General features: G+C 37.0%; 1 protein-coding gene across 1 annotated transcript in view; it reads left to right on the top strand.

Moving 5' to 3' along the window:
- Positions 1 to 2,490: 2,490 nt before the first annotated feature.
- ccdc136b (coiled-coil domain containing 136b) overlaps positions 2,491 to 16,400 on the top strand; it is a 46,867-nt gene continuing 32,957 nt past the window's right edge. The window contains exons 1-3 of the mRNA XM_051884306.1: positions 2,491 to 2,633; positions 6,936 to 7,102; positions 15,636 to 15,872. Of these exons, the coding sequence (XP_051740266.1) occupies positions 15,668 to 15,872 (205 nt within the window). The 5' untranslated portion in view covers positions 2,491 to 2,633; positions 6,936 to 7,102; positions 15,636 to 15,667. The remainder of the gene's footprint in view (positions 2,634 to 6,935; positions 7,103 to 15,635; positions 15,873 to 16,400) is intronic.

Raw genomic sequence — 16,400 nt, 5'->3', positions numbered from 1 at the left:
CTAAGCAGACCTTAACAAGCAGCACGTCACATTTACCTCTGTCAGGGACAGTTTAATAATGGCAAAGCTGCCTACAAGCCATAACTGATCCACTGACTGTCATAAAACCATCTCATTGCCAAAGACTCTTGATTTATAAGGACTGCTAATATATTTATTTATTCTGAGTACCATTATGCCACTCAGGAATCTTTAGTACTGATAATATTATTAGTGTCATGGTGCTATTATATAAAATGCAGGGCAAACTCCATCAGTCCGAGCTTTTTGCATTTCATTATTTGTTGGCATGACAACTAACAGAGATGACACATGGGGTTATAGAGAAGAGAGGCGGCCTTTATGAATGTTGTTGTGTGCTTGTAGAGATTTTTTTATATAAATTGGTGACATCAATTTCTAGAAAATCCTACTACAACCTTCTCATATGGAATATAAAGGGTTTTGTTTTAAAATGATAGAAACACTGAGCGGTGTGTTAGGTAATGATGCAGTGAGTAAATTGTTTTTCTTTGATTTTAACTGTCATATTCATAACCCATGGTATGTGTTCTTTCCTGTCTGTGTTATAATCTCAAACTGCCCTATTTCTATTGTACATTTTCCATTTAGTTGCTTAGCAACAATGCACTGCCAGAGGAAAGTCTGATGATAGGAATTACTGCTTCATTTTAAAAAGGAAATAAAATATGTAAATGAAATATATAATATTATCAGGTTAACTTCCCAAATCAAATAGCTTATGCCTGTTTATGACACTGAAAAATATTTAGATAAATAATAATAAAAAATTAAATCTTTAATGGTATGGCATTGCATAAAAAGTACACAACTATTGCAATCCACACAGACTACACTAAGCACTAAAATTGGAGAAAGTTTCCTCAGAAACTTTGCTATTACATATTGTGTATGCTTACATAAAAAAAGAGACATTTGTCTCTGCTGAAGTACACATACAGTTTCTGAAGATTGAAGTGTGTTGTATAATTTAAAAACACTCCAGCTTATGTTTATTTCACTGCTAAAATTGCTTACATTCTCTCTAACTAACAGTGCAGCAAACAACAGTAAAAGTGTAAATGCATTATGCATTTCTCCAAACACAGTTTCTTCAGCAAACCCTGATTTGTAAACTCAGTAGAGCTTCAAGCAACAAAGCAGCCATATGTGATATTCACGTATAGACACAGAATATTTGTGACACTGTTGGACACGTGGTCATTCCAAACCATCCATTTTGAATATTATGGTTGATTCACATAAGCACATTTAAAGTACCATCAAAGTAAACCACACGACTTACACACTATTCTACAATAATGTGTGAGTAACAAAATTTAACTCACAATTGTGAGATATTACCCACTGCAACCGTATCAAGTAATTGCAGTTGAACCCCAGAACCGGATCTGTATGATTTGTGAAAATATCATTCAGACCGTTTTTGTAAACTTGGTCAGCTGATTCATTGAAAAGATCCAACTCAAAAGATCCAGTTCTTGAATTCAACGGACTTCTCTGATCACATGTTAAGGGATTTGGACCTTTTGGATTTGAAGTGACATGATGTTTCGTATAAATTATGACTTTTTATGTTGGCAAAAGAAAAAAAAATAGTTATTTCTTTAAAGCAGTTCACAATGCCCTATGGCATTTTTTCTGGTAGTATCATGCACTCCCACACTGGAACAGAAGATCAGTGTCCTGAAGCATTTTATAGTCCCTCAAGACATGAGAATGTATGTGTGTTTGTGTGATGTGTTTATGTGTGTCCCCAATCCCGTTCTAACCACCCACCCACCCACACACATCACATAAAGCAGAGGATGGTTTGTTTACAAGCCCTCATCACTAGCATGCTGAACTCTACAGAGGCTTTAGTCTGTAAAAGATACGAATGCCAAATATTAAATGTCTAAAATTTCAAATATCTAAAATATGGAACGTTATTTAAATGTATTACATTGCTCTCTGGGTTATGTGATTCAGATACACTTTATTTTAAGGTGACGTAGTTACATTGTACTTACTCAAATAAGTACTGAGTAAAATTAATTACCTACATGTACTTCCGGTTAGGGTTTTGTTTAGGGTTAGTTACCTGTAATTATACATAATTTACTGTTATTACTATAAAAAGCACATAGAGTAACATGTAACTACGTCACCTTAAAATAAAGCGTTACCTTTAATTTTTATTGGTTAACTGTGGCATACTGTGGACAAATATTTTTTAATAAACACTAAAACATATAATTGACTGTTGACCCAGGCAACAGATTTCTTTCTCTACCGGTTTCACATCTCTTGTAACACTCTTTTTCTTCTCACATAATAAAATTTAATTTATATCAATATTTAATGTCCATTTATTGATTTATTTGATGAATAGCTGTGTAATAAATGGCTTCTCTTGGCGTAGGCATCCTGATTGCCCTGTTGGGTTTATTTTGTGGTTATGACTGGCGGAGTGTACGTTATCCCTTACATAATTTGTTGGTGAGAGAGAAAGAGAGAGTGAGAGGGAGGGAGCAAGGGAGCGAGGGCAAGAGCGTGTCAGTGTTTCTCTCTTCACTCTGTGTGCTCTTTTGCTGATGATTATCATGGACATGGAATCATCAAATCAGCAGGTAAAAAAATCTGTTTCTCTTTGTAGATTAAGGCTATATTGAAGTTTCTGCTGAATGTTTTGATGTGTGGATTATTTAATTGCACTGTCTGTTTTAGTCTGAATTCTGTTTTTTATGTTCTGTCTGTAGCTGTTTTTTTTTTTCTTTACACAATTTCAAATATTTTTCATTAGCAGCTATGTAAAAGTAATAAAAGGAGCATTTTATAACATATTGGGAGTATTAGAATGTAAGTAAACAGTTTTGCTTAAGTAAATGTATCTTTTTTCAAGGATGTTTCAGTAGTTTTATCGGAAGGAGAAAATACAGATTTTATATATTTATAATTATTTATATATTAATTTTATTATTTTTATTTTATATATTTGTTGTTGCTAGTAACGGTTCAAATCATTGAGATTTTGTCAACCGAATGAATTTGCTGGATTTGGAGCTCAGATGATCAAGAAGTTACAAGAAGTGTTATGTCATTTTGATGGTGTGATGAAAATACGCAAAATGAAAATGTGCTTATACTGAATGCTAGCAAAGTTTGGACACCAATATTCATAACAGAACTGATCTATTAAGTGAAGAAGCACACCAAAAAGAACATTTTATTATAAGTGGACAGGTAAAGTTAAATCCTATCAATTTACCACCTTTAAAGCTCTCATATATAAGATGCAGTATAAAGAGTGCTGCATAACGAAAGATGAAAATTAAAGATGTTAAATTGAATCTTTATTATTAAACTGATAACAAATTCATTGTTTATCATTCATGTGTTAATTTGTAATAGAGCAGAATCTCTGGTGAAAATGCAGAGGGTATCACAAACAAACCCTTTATTTTCATTAGTGGTCTTTGAAACAGATAATGCATATCTCTTTTCAATTAATTAATATGTTTTCTTTGATCCTCCTCCATATTCACTGCCTCATTTCACCCCTTCACTCCATTTTTTCAAAGAGTTCTCTCTTTCGCCCACACAGCACATTGTTGTACCTGCCAATTCGCAGCACCCACACACACTCTCGCCCACTAACACCCATCCACACTAATGCAGTGATGCCCTGAGCCCACACACACACACTCACATTAACACCAAACCACAATAATGCAAAAGAGCAAAGTTGCCTTCAGCTCTGATGAGCTCTTCCTGAAGTCTTGTACAGAGAGAGAGAGCATGCAGATGACAAAAGCGCCCTTTGAAATTGTTTGGTCAAAAGGTGTTGGAACCTTGGTAACATTTTGTAATGTTCAGGCATCCCTGCTGAAAAATATAGCAAAAACCAGCATGAATTCCACCCTGGTCCAAGCTGGTTTATGCTGGTTAGAGCTGGCATTAGCTATGTTTTCATCCAAAGTTGCAAATTTAACTTATGCACAAAATTGGAATATTGCATAAAACATTTGCGGATGCAGCAGTGTTTCCATCAAAGAGAACAAAATCGTCACTTCCTGATAAACTTACATTAAATATCACTAAGAAAAGTGGGAGAAACCACTGTATTTAATAATTTCCATATATAATAAATTACTTGCGTCTCAGAGCACACAGACAAAGCACGATAAATGCGTTATCTTCAGGAATGCAGTTGTGTAAGACAGTTCTGGAAGGTAATTATACTGAATCACTTTGACGACAGAATTTGCTCAGGCATTTCAGAACAAGCAAAACAGCATTTCAGATGCTGTGCAAAAAGATCAGTCTGCTGGTTAGTCTAGTTATGCCCCATAAGTATTATAGTCCAATCACGCAAAGTCACATGATTTTTTTGATACGCATCAAGGAATTTATTCGGTAAATGTGTTTGCATCGTAGTTTATGCGCATGTTTTCTTATTGGATAAGTGTATCTGACTCAAATGAGTGCATATGTTTTTATGCACATTTTTAGAAATTATGCACATCTTGGTGTTTCCATCCAGCAGTTTTTTATGTGATATCTCAAAATGTGCATAAAAATAGGTGGATGGAAACATAGCTAGTGTCACGCTGTTCTCAAGCGAAACTATGCTGGTGCATGTGGTTCACCAGCACTTTCCATCCCTATGCTGGGGACCAGCAAGCCAGCAACCAGCATCATACTTTACACACACCTTATGCTGGTGACCAGCAATTATGAATTTTTCATCTAGGACTCAGGGCAGGTGACTTTGGGAGTTGATTGTGCAGGGACCCACAGTGGATCTGAACTTGGGCTTTAGAGCAGCGGCAGACCCAGACATGGGCATTGGAGCAGTGGTGGTTCTGGGTCTGGGCCTTGAAACAATGTTGGACCTGGTCTTGGGATTCGAGTTGTGGTGGACCCAGTCCTGAATCGAGGGAGCGATGGCCTTTGTGCAGTGGCGAACTCGGATCAGGGCCTTTGAGCAATGTGGACACAGACCATAGAGTAATTGCAAGGCTGTGAAAGAATAGGACCAAAAGGCTGTAGCAGGGCATAAAACAGAACAGGACCATGAGTCTATTGGTGCTTTTGTCATGACATTCTCATCCAGTGACGATAGGATGTCCTTTTCCACATTCACAAACAGCTTAACCCTTTCAAGCGTGAGTTTGAAAATATTCTGTTTTTTAAGGCGACCGTTATTTTAGAACGTTTGCCCTTATTGTTTCCATAACGATGCATCATGCGTGTCACGTGCGCTGAACGCAGCCACAATAACACTGTATGACAGATGGATCGCTATTGTTTTGTTTTTTCTTTTTTGTTTAAAATATTCACAAACTTGCTTACTATGTCATCAACTATCTGATATTCTGATTCTCAAATATGTGTAAGTGAGTGTGTTTTGTCATTTAAAAACCTTTATAAATGATCTTTATCTTGATCTATAATGCGAGATGGGTGCCGCCATCTTAGTTTGCCCCACAGTTCATAGAGTCCTGTCAGTCGGATTTACAGCACATGAATTCATCAGTTTCTCCTGAAATATATGCAAGTAAGTGGTTGGTGAACTGGAAGAATAATAGAGTAAACTTTATAGTTACTTAGACACACAATGTGTGTCTGATATAAATAAATGTCGGCAAATTATATTGGAATGGATTGTTATTGCTGCTTCAACTGATGTCTGACATCAGTGTGTATTTTATAAACTCTAAATGTATTACTGGTGCTTATATGTATTTAAATGTCTGAAACCTTAAAAAAAAAAAAAAAAAAAAACATTATGTGGCTGAAAACTGCATTGCTGTGATATATGACAAGAGCTGAGCGCGTCTGTCTCGCAGCCATAGCGCGAAAGCACGGTTTGAATCTGGCAGTTATGTGACGTCGTTGAACGTTCCAAATCCCATATGTGAGACCGTACCACTCAAAGGGTTAAGGTCTGGCAATATTCTCTCATATAATAATCTTGGTGCAGTCTAGTTCAAAAGTTGCAGTAATCTTTAGGTGTCTTAAAGTGCCTGATGTGACCTGAGTACTTCTTTCCTCTTGACTAACTTGCTTCTCTCTTGGCATCTCACTTCTCACTGCTGCTAGGTGAGTCAAGTCAAGTCAAGTCACCTTTATTTATATAGCGCTTTTTACAATGTAGATTGTGTCAAAGCAGCTTTACATTGATAACTGGTACATTGTTTGGCTGCACAGCAGCTCTTAAAGAATAGTGTCAATGCGGGCAGATCAAAGCACTGTTGAAATCAAATGTCAAGTCAAGGTGAGCTACGGAAGTAATAGATAAATAATAAATGGTAAAGAAAGTTGTATAGGTGTTCAGATGCAAATGTCTACCACAGTGTGATGTCACAATGTGGAAAAGAAGAAGAAAAAATTTGGCTTATTTTTTGCAGTGAGGAAAAGGAGTTCTAAAACTTACTTATAAGAGTACAACAACCTCTTATGTAAAAAGTTTAAGATTTTGATTCCTTATATCATGACTCATTAGTAAAGACTCCAAGACCTCAGATGGGTGTGTCAAATAATCAAAACATCGAAAATGTGCTGTGTTAGGGTTACTCCAGGACCAGGGTTGGGAACCACTGCCTTATGTCATGACTTCTTTAAAGGAACCATTAAAGAACCAGAAACATTAGGAGGAATCGGAACCAGAGCCCAGATCTGTTAACTGTTTATTTGATTTTGGAACTGGGCCTGCTTCAGTAAAAGAAAAAGATAGTGCTCTGTTTTCCTGGGTGCCATTGGCAGTACCATTGGCTTCCCTTTGGCTTGTTTGGGGCACCTTGCACCTGCAAAAGTTTAATGGATGTTGCAGCCTTACTAAACATATGTGGCACCTTCTTGGACAAGGTTGGCCAGATACTACTGTTTGTTTCATTCTTAACTTCTCTTCGATATCTTGCCCTCTAAAGGACCTGACAAAGAAGTGACAGGACGAGAGAGTGGTGTTGACTGGGGTTCTGAAAGAGCCAAAAACAGAGGCGATTCTACATGCCTCAAAATTTCAACAGACCCTTCATCTTTCGGACGAACACAACAGAAATTGGATTTGGGGCTGTCCTTTCACAGACAATACAAGGTAAGAAGCATCCTGTGATTATCATTAGCCATAAACTGTTCCCTGCAGCAATGCAATTACAAAAGAAAGATGCATTGACCATTAAATGGGCTGTCCTGGAGCCAAGATATTACTTCTTAGGTTAGTGGGCAGTGACAGCAAATGACAATGCTTATTGCCTATTCAGGATTTTTCTCCTTTGTCAGGTCTCGTGAGTTACTGGTACATCCCAGCAACAGCAAATGGCAATGATTATTGCCTATTCAGGATGTTTCCCCTTTGTCAGGTCTTGTGAGTTACGGGTACATCCCTTTTGTCTTTTTTTTTTTTTTTGTTCCTTATCCTTTCACCACAGCTGCCAAAAAAATAAAAATTTTAAATGAAGGTTGTAGTTCTAGTCTAACAATCAATCCAGAGCACAATTTTGGCGAGCCCAAGCACTGAACAACTTCAATGGACCTATGCCTGGAGTTGAATTAAGTGTCAACATTCAGTAAGGAAGTATCCTAGGTGACATAGTCCAATAGCCCCACTCTCTTAGAGAGCGTAAAGCCTAGAGGCACCAGGGAAGACCCCAAAGTTTCCATGGTTTATGAAATACCTGAAAGAGGGAACTCCAGCATTAGGCCAGCCATCAGCTACAGGACAGGCAATCCCTGAGAGCAGAGCTATCCGGGGGAATTCACAGACAAAATCCATGGTACTCTGTCCAGTGAAAGCTACAGGTGGGATATGGAGATACTCACAGCAAATCTACACATCCTCTCTCTGTCATATCAGCCTATTAGTACCCTGGCCTCGGCCAAATACTTACCTGTAAAGATCTTAAGGTGCGGCCCTACCAATGGGAGTGTGTAAGGTAACACCTCTGCAGTCTAGACCCCAGACTTAATGTACTGGAGAGGGCAACAGATGAGAGAATGGATTACCAACTATGATTCAGTCCACCTCACTATGCCAGAGTGCCCCACTCTGACCTTCAATTAGCCTGAAAGGGGTATACCTAAAAGCAACCCATCCACAAAGGAGCATATAACCCTGCTTTAATCCCCATCTGATGAATTGGGGAGGGCAGTAGATGAGAAAGTGGGCTGCCACTTGCAACTCGGTCCACTTCAGCTCTCACCTGCCGAGCCCTGTACTTGTAAGATATCCACAAGGCAGTATAGCCGTGCTTTAATCCCCAGTCTGATCAATTAGGGAGGATGACAAATGAAAGAGTGGGTTGCTCTTGTGACTCTATCCACCTCATCTCACATCTGCCAGGCTCTATACCCTAAATCCTCCTAGGGAGGGGAACAAAGATTCTTCCAGGAAATCTGCCAGGGAAATATCAAAGGTGTAAAGTGGGACATCATAAGGTGATGTAACTCACTTCTGTTTTGACAACTTTCTCATCTTGCAGACCATCAGGGGAGAGTGCCGACATAATCATGTCTACACCATTGCCTCCAACTAACTATTTTGGAGGGGCAGTTGGCGAGAGAGCAGGATGCCAGGCATGCAGAACACTTTCCGCTCTGCTAGCTGTCCATAACCAGGCATCAGCTTCTGCTTTAGCAGGAGAAAACTGAAAGACCTTTTACTGCTGAATTAGTAGGGGAGTGCGCTGGCATGCTTCACGCCTATAATTCCTAGACTTAAAATGCTGGAGAGGGCAGAAAACGGGAAAGCAAGTCACCATAGTCTACTTTGCCCCTAACACTGCCCTTCGTGGACCTCTTAGGGGAGCTTGCTGACACTGATTATGTCTAAGCTCTACCATTCAGTTCAAGCTAACTGGAGGGGGCACCAGAGAGAGTGGGTCACCTGAGCAAACACCCACTTCTATATACATAAAACTGCCCATTCAAACCACTGTTCCGTAAAATGGTTGCTATTATCGCTGCGAGTCCAGCAAGGAAGCGTGCTGATGATGCACTATCACCTCCCAGGTTTTAATGCAGTGGAGGGGGCCACAGAAGATACGGTGGGATGCCTATAATGATAGAATTCACTTCATTGTGTCAGTCTGTCCATTCAGTGTGCCAACATAGTCCTACTTTGTTTACACCATCACCTCTCAGACTTAATATGCTGGAGGGGGTAACTGATGAGAACGAAGAACGCGTAAGCGATAAAATACCACTTTATCCTAATCACCCATTGCTCACGAACCACCAGGGAGGCAAGCCGACACTGCTGACACTATTTTGAACGCGATCCACAATCTGACTTATAACTTGTGATGCAGCCTGAATCATAATCACACCATGTTTGTTCATTGGCCAGAGGAGGACTGGTCCCCGACTGAGGCTGGTTTCTCCCAAGGTTTTTTTCTCTATTCTGTCACCTGATAGATTTTTGGGTTCCTTGCCACTGTCCCCTCTGGCTTGCTTAGTTAGGGACACTTAATATTCAGCAATATTACAGATTTGACTGCACTGACACTATTGGATAAGAACTCAGCTGGATGATGACATCACTGTTTTCCACAGAGCTGCTTTATAGCTGTATTGAACTCATTTCATAATTGATGTACTTTACACAGTTATTGAACCAAAATGAATCAACAATGAACTGATTTTAACTGAATAATGACTGTGGCATGATGAAGGCTGTCACAATTCAAAGGCTCCTTTAAAATGTGGCCCCCAAATTCCCATCCCATTTAACAATGCTCATTCCGACCTTTGTGGCCTTCTAAGTCATGGCCTTCGAAGGATGCAGCCTCTGAATTGGGATGCAGCTGATGTTTGTTTTCAGTACACTTCACCAAGCCCACATTGGAAAAGAATCAAAGAATCATTTAAAACCCAGTAAACCTTGAGATTTTTACTTGTGACATTAGAACAAAATAAGTGGATATGAGAATGACTAAATTAAATTAAAACTAAATTAAACAACAATCTCTTAAATATTTTCTAATTTCATTAAACATTTTAATTTAATTTCATGAACATTTTTATTAAATATGGACCTTTATTTTCATTAAACAGGCTTGTTTCTGCTATTGTAGGCTCATTTTGTAAATGTTAGCAATTAATTTAGACAAGCGCAAACTGGTAAGATGCTGGTACAGACGTACCTGCTCGACCAGAGCTGCCTTGAAGTCGGAGCCTCGCACAAAGTTACGAAAAATGCTGTGCACACTGCCACACGAAATGGGGTCTCATGCACTCAACACGCACAACTGCCCACACATCATATTTGCGCTTGTGCGGACGCAGCAAATATAAACCAAGCTTCAGTTAGCGCGGGAATACTGAATTGAATTCTCTTTCATGTCTTCTTGTGCTTAAACGGACAAATTCACACAAAAAGTGTATAAAAAATGCCTGTCTCAGTGATTATCCTAGTAAAAGTTGATTATGTCTTAAGTGAATGTAAACTGTTGAGAAAGAAAATGCACATGTATACCGTATCAGTATATTGGATCCGTGCATTAGGTCTTAAAGTCACAGCATCCTAACAATCCTGCTGCTGTCTGTTTTTAATGTTAATCAAACAACAAAGGACAAAGAAAAAATCACCTACTGCTCTTGACTGAATAACTTTTGTAACTTTAATATGGATTAATCGTTTAATTTATACAGTGAAGACAATGCAGTGTTATTTTACATTTGATTACTTTATTAAATTTCTGTAACAGAAAAAGTTACTAATGCAGGTTAGTAATGCAGTAGTAATGCAGTAATTCCCTTTTATATGCATGGACGCTCCATGTGATGTCATAGGACTGCCATCAGCCAATCAGATTGCCATGATTTCACACATGCGTCAGACACTGGTGCGCACTGAAGGCATTCCCATAGCGTCAACACCATGACGCAATGTCAAGTTCCCATCTCAGGGGAAGATCTCCCATCCTCTATTAAGATCTCCCATCCTCTATTTAAGTAGTCTTAGAATTGTTTCTTCTTAGAAGTGTTTCTTCTTCTTCAGCCTCTCTTTGACTTTATCTTGGATCTAGCAAAGATTTCTAGTATTTTTTTTTTTATTTTTTTTTTGTTATAGTAATGTGTCTTTTGGCTGTAATTTGATTACAATTGAATGCCAGCATGACATGATGGTTTAAATTATCTCTGCTTGTGTTGTTTGTAAAATTGACATTATGTTTCACTGCTTTCTGAAAACATTAATGCTACAAGCATTTTTATTATTATTATTATCAAAAAAGAGTGGGTTTTCTTTAGTGGCACAAGGGAACAGATGATGTGAATCACTTCTTCCTTTTTGATTTTGTCAGTCTAAATGAGTTGTATCTGCTTTTATCTTGTTCTCGTTCTCAGCTTTGGTGCTCAAAGGGTTTTTGATGAGCTGCTGTGGGTTATTGTGAACATGAGGAGCTGCTACAAAGAATCACAGAGGGGGTGGCATAGATTATTCATGGACGCCTACACCACTACACAAATACAAGACATGAACAAACATTAGACATACAGATTTTTTGTATTTTTAGAATAAAAAACATTTGATTTATTTTATATAGGCATTTTACAATCAAGGAGGCTTTGTCGGTTTTAGCTCCCTTTGGTAGACTGTTTTGTCCCCAAACCATAAATAGTCATGTACACATACACACATCTGTTTGCTAAAGTAATACCAAGGTCAGGAGATGCGTGAAAAGGTAGATCTGCTCTGATGCTGTTGCATATAAATATGTTTCAGAAATTCAAGGCAATTTCACAGAGGCAGAGAAAACTGCATTTTTATCATTGCATTTCAAGCTGAAAAATGTCAATGCTGAAATAAATGAAACCTAATTTTATGTATAAATTTAAAAAACTGTGATTGAGTTTCATGAAGTCAAAACTAGAAAATCATAAGCTAAGAACAGAGAAAAGAAAAAAGGCTTATACTGTACAATGGATGAGTCACTGTGCTTCCTTTGATGTATCACTTCATTTCCCAGTCACAACTTGACTTTATCAAACTTTAATGAAACATCCTCATCCCAGCGACAGATTAATCCCTTCATGGATGAGAATATTCCCACACTGACGTCAGAACTATATGTTTGACTGGATGTGTTCCTTATTACACCCATTACAGCTCAGAGTTATGTGAGCAGAAAGTACTGTTTAATAATTGAAAGTTTTTAATGCTTTCAGTGGCTTTCTTTAATTTGTTTCTTCAGTTAATTCACAATATACAGAATGAATTACAGGCAAAATTCAGAATTTAAAAACACACTCCCTTTTAATTTTAGTGTGTATTGTTTCTAATAATAATTGGAATAATGTTTAAGTTCAAATAGCAAAAATAAAATATAACTGTAAAACTTGCATGTTTGCCACAGGACAATTTCAAATGAATGTGAAGATATCATTTGCAGCTCAAAACTTTATCTGAAGCATTTATCTTAAGGCCCTTTTGTATAATTTATTCCTATAATGTTTGTTGCCTGCTAACCTTTAAAACAGTGCAATTTGTGTGAACTGTTCTGCTTAAACTCTAATGTGAAATGTTTTGTAGAACTAAAACTAAAACCAAGTAAATAAATCATGTAGTATTTGTATTACATATTACATTTACATATTGTAAAATAGTATAATACTGGAATGCAGAAATACTAAACAGAAAATCATATTATTTAAAACAACATATTAAAAAAAGTAAATAAATCGAATAATTGTTGGGCTGCAGGTTCTTCTGACCTGGTATCAGGTTATATGAGAAAGTGATGTCTGCTTGCAGTTTAACACATAAGTGTTAGTTTTATTATTCATATCACACCAGTAAATAAGTGTGTCTTTATAGAAATTTTATAATATAAATTATCTTGCGAAAAAATGGATCTTCACTTTAAGCAGACAGAAATATATTTAATCATGTCTGGCAATCTGATAAATATGTGAGCCGTGCTGGCAAAAGGAGTTGGAATGCGCACGGGTTAATTTCGAGCAGGCAAAACAAGTGAAAAATATCCTTTTTTTCTTTGCTCGCTTCTCGATGACTCGCGCTTCCTCTCAGCATATGTTTGGTATAATTTTAAAGCGAAGCATTCCAACTTTGTAAATATATATAGCGAATTCTCGATGTCGTGAGTCTGAGCCAATGAAATGTGGTTTTCAAACTTACGATGATGTAAACAAAACGATCTTATTCGAGTCGCGCAAGGCAAAGCGCGCTGCGCGTGCACAAAGACACCTCAGACAGCGCGCGAACCCTATATATACACAGAATTAGCTACAGTATTTCAAATTCAAAATATCTGTCTTAATGAGTATTCACGCAACATTATCTGTTATGGCTTAAGTGAACGTTTGGTTAACTGTTGGGGGAAAACATCTGATGTGTAACATTAGATCCGCGAGGCTGTCTGTTTCATTAATGTTAATCAAATAATTGTGGTATCATGGAAGAAATAAGTTAAATATATATATTTTCCTATAGATATTTGGTTTTGACTTGGTGTGTGCCAAATCTGTGTTATTACCTGGGACTTTAAGGTATGGTTGCTAGGTGATTTTGTTTTGGAACCTTCAGAAAACTTAGCTCAGTCATTTTTTTGTCTGATGCCAAACAAATCATATAACATTTTGAAGGTTTTTTAATAGAGAATGTGAAAATAACTCATTATTGCTGAAAATGGTGTGTCTATTTACATTAAGTGCGAATAGCATCCCTTGTTGGCAAATGCTATTTACACTAGCTCCACCCACCAATGTCTGGTTGGGCCACTCAAGTTTAAAAACAGTGGTGCAGCAGTAATACCTGGCTTTTAACGCGATCGAGACCGAATCCGCCTTTTGCCGAGCTTGCTCTTCTCCATTTTCCCATCACATATCACACCAGAAATGCATTTATCTTTAATAAAAATGAAAAAAATGTACTAAAAGTGGAAATAAACTGCCTAACGAGTTTTTAATAAAAGTATTTATTGGGTAGGATTAGGGGAAGGTGTAGGGAGGGATTTTATTCTCCCAATAAGGCAGCATCCATTTAATAATTTTAATAATCATTTACACTCAATGATATTATTTCATCCTGTTAATGAACAAAAAATACTGAGGTGCAAATAGTATCTGCCAATATAGCCTAAAGTAAAATAGCATCTAATTATTATTTACACTTATTGCAAAGAACTGCTACTTTTACATTGTGTGTAATATGTATCGCTATTTTCACTTAGTGTAAATAGCATCTATCGTTATTTGTATTAATGTAAATAGCATCTATCGCTATTTGTATTAAGTGTAAATAGCATCTTTCGCTATTTGTACTTAGTGTAAATAGCATCTATCGCTATTTGTATTTAGTGTAAATAGCATCTATCGCTATTTATACTTAGTGTAAATAGCATCTATTGCTATTTATACTTAGTGTAAATAGCATCTACTGCTATTTGTATTTAGTGAAAATAGCATCTATCGCTAAAAAAATATGCTATTTTCATTTAGTGCAAATAGCCGCTGCCTTTTGAAAATTTGCTCATTGCGACTCATTTTACCAGCACGGGTCACATGTTTATTATTTGAGGTCTATAAAAGTTAAACATTTTATCATCTATAGGCATTTAACAGATTTCTGTGTACACTAATTATATAAAACTATACTGTCAGAATACTATGCATTTATTTCCATGGTGGAAATGCGATGGAAACTGGCTCCCTCTAGTGGACAACATTAATATCACATCCTTCATCTTTTAGTTGAAATGGCTGATAGTTTAGAATTTGCAGTTAGCCTCCTGCACATCATGAAACTAAGCATGTTTTGCTCAGAATGACTTGTTCTCCAAATTTAAAGTTTTGAGAAGTTTGGACTGTATGCACACAAGATGTAGGCATAATAGTCATAATAGGCCATACCAAACAAATATAAAAAGTGTATCTGCTAAACACCTTTAAAGAAATTTGATTCTGTCACACACGGCTCTGTTATAGTTATTAGCTAAAACGTAAAGTTGCTTATTATAGTGCCACCTTGTCTATCCAGACAGCTCACCAAAAGCCCTTGTGAGTTCTGGAGCTGGAGAAGACTCATAGCCATCAGACTTCTCCTCACCCATTGTGAAACCACATTGTAGAAACACCCATTCAAGGACAGGATGATAATTCATTGGTGTTGTGCATGCCTCTCTTCACCACAAGATGGAGCTATTAATCAGATTATTTATGCAAACACAAATGTCATACTCAAATGTAAGAAATCTTAAAAAATCTTTTAAGCGATAAATGAGTTACAACACCAGTGCTGATGATACAGGCACAAAATATGTCACAAAATCTAATATTTAGGGCTTGTTGAGGCGTAGTGTTGTATGATTATATAAGTAACTATTGACTATAAAGTGATTAAATGAGCTTTGTTAGAGATTGTTTTAAAATAAACATGCACGTCTGTGAATAAACATTCGTTTAATTGTTCATTGTAATTATTTATTTATTTATTTACCATCTTTAACGTGTATTAGCCATGATGCAGAGCAGAAACCAAACCAAAAGAATTCCTTAAATTAATTTCCATCTCCGAAGTTTGTAGAAAACACATAGAGAGGCACTGAGCGAAAAGTGTTGATTATTCATAAGTTCAGGTTTAAACGTTGTTTCTTTTTTCTACTGCTCAGGTGACAGAGTAATCTGACATCAGGAGAGTGTCATGAGCACGGAAAAAGAGCGCAGCATGCTGAACGATGCAGATGAGGAGAAGGAGGTGAAGGATGAGAAGACTGGTGTGAAGGAGGAGCTGTCTGAGGAGCAGGAGCTGGAGGAGCTGAGGGCTCAGGTACTGCAGCTCCTGCTTGAGCTGGAAGAAGCTAGAGACACGTCTCAGAAACATGAGGAGGGCTTTCTGGAGCTGCAAGGTGAGGCTCCGTGAAAAACACAGTAATGACCTTACAGTTAATAGGTCATGTCATTTTTTTTTCTTTTTTCTTTTTTCTTTTTTTTTTTGAGGTCCACTTTTTTGCATAGTTTTATGCATTAACATGACTATATTCCGCTCTCTCTCTCTCTCTCTCTGATCATTTGAAATAAACACAAAGGTTTTGTGTAACATGCCACAAAGTTGCAGAAATACAGTTTTTGTGCCTTGGTCTCAACAAATGTTCTTTATGTACTGTTTTGGATGATGGAATTTACAAAGTGTTTTTATAATACAATGAATGGTTAAATGCCAAACTAGTGATTTTAAACAATGAATTATGACAACATAATTTGTAATGAATTATATTAATTATATTATATGAAATACATCATTGAATTATTAAATGCAGTTTTATTTTTATATAATCTGGTCACACTAATTTGGTCACAGTATTGACAAAGTAGGCTAAATAAATCCACGTGTTAGAAAACTTGGCTATATCACTTAAAAATCCACCTTTTTCTGT

This window comes from Ctenopharyngodon idella, chromosome 24 (genome assembly GCF_019924925.1).
Source record: "Ctenopharyngodon idella isolate HZGC_01 chromosome 24, HZGC01, whole genome shotgun sequence".
Taxonomy (NCBI): domain Eukaryota; kingdom Metazoa; phylum Chordata; class Actinopteri; order Cypriniformes; family Xenocyprididae; genus Ctenopharyngodon; species Ctenopharyngodon idella.
The sequence above is the reverse complement of the archived record's forward strand: the minus strand, read 5'-3'. Positions and strand labels throughout refer to the sequence as shown.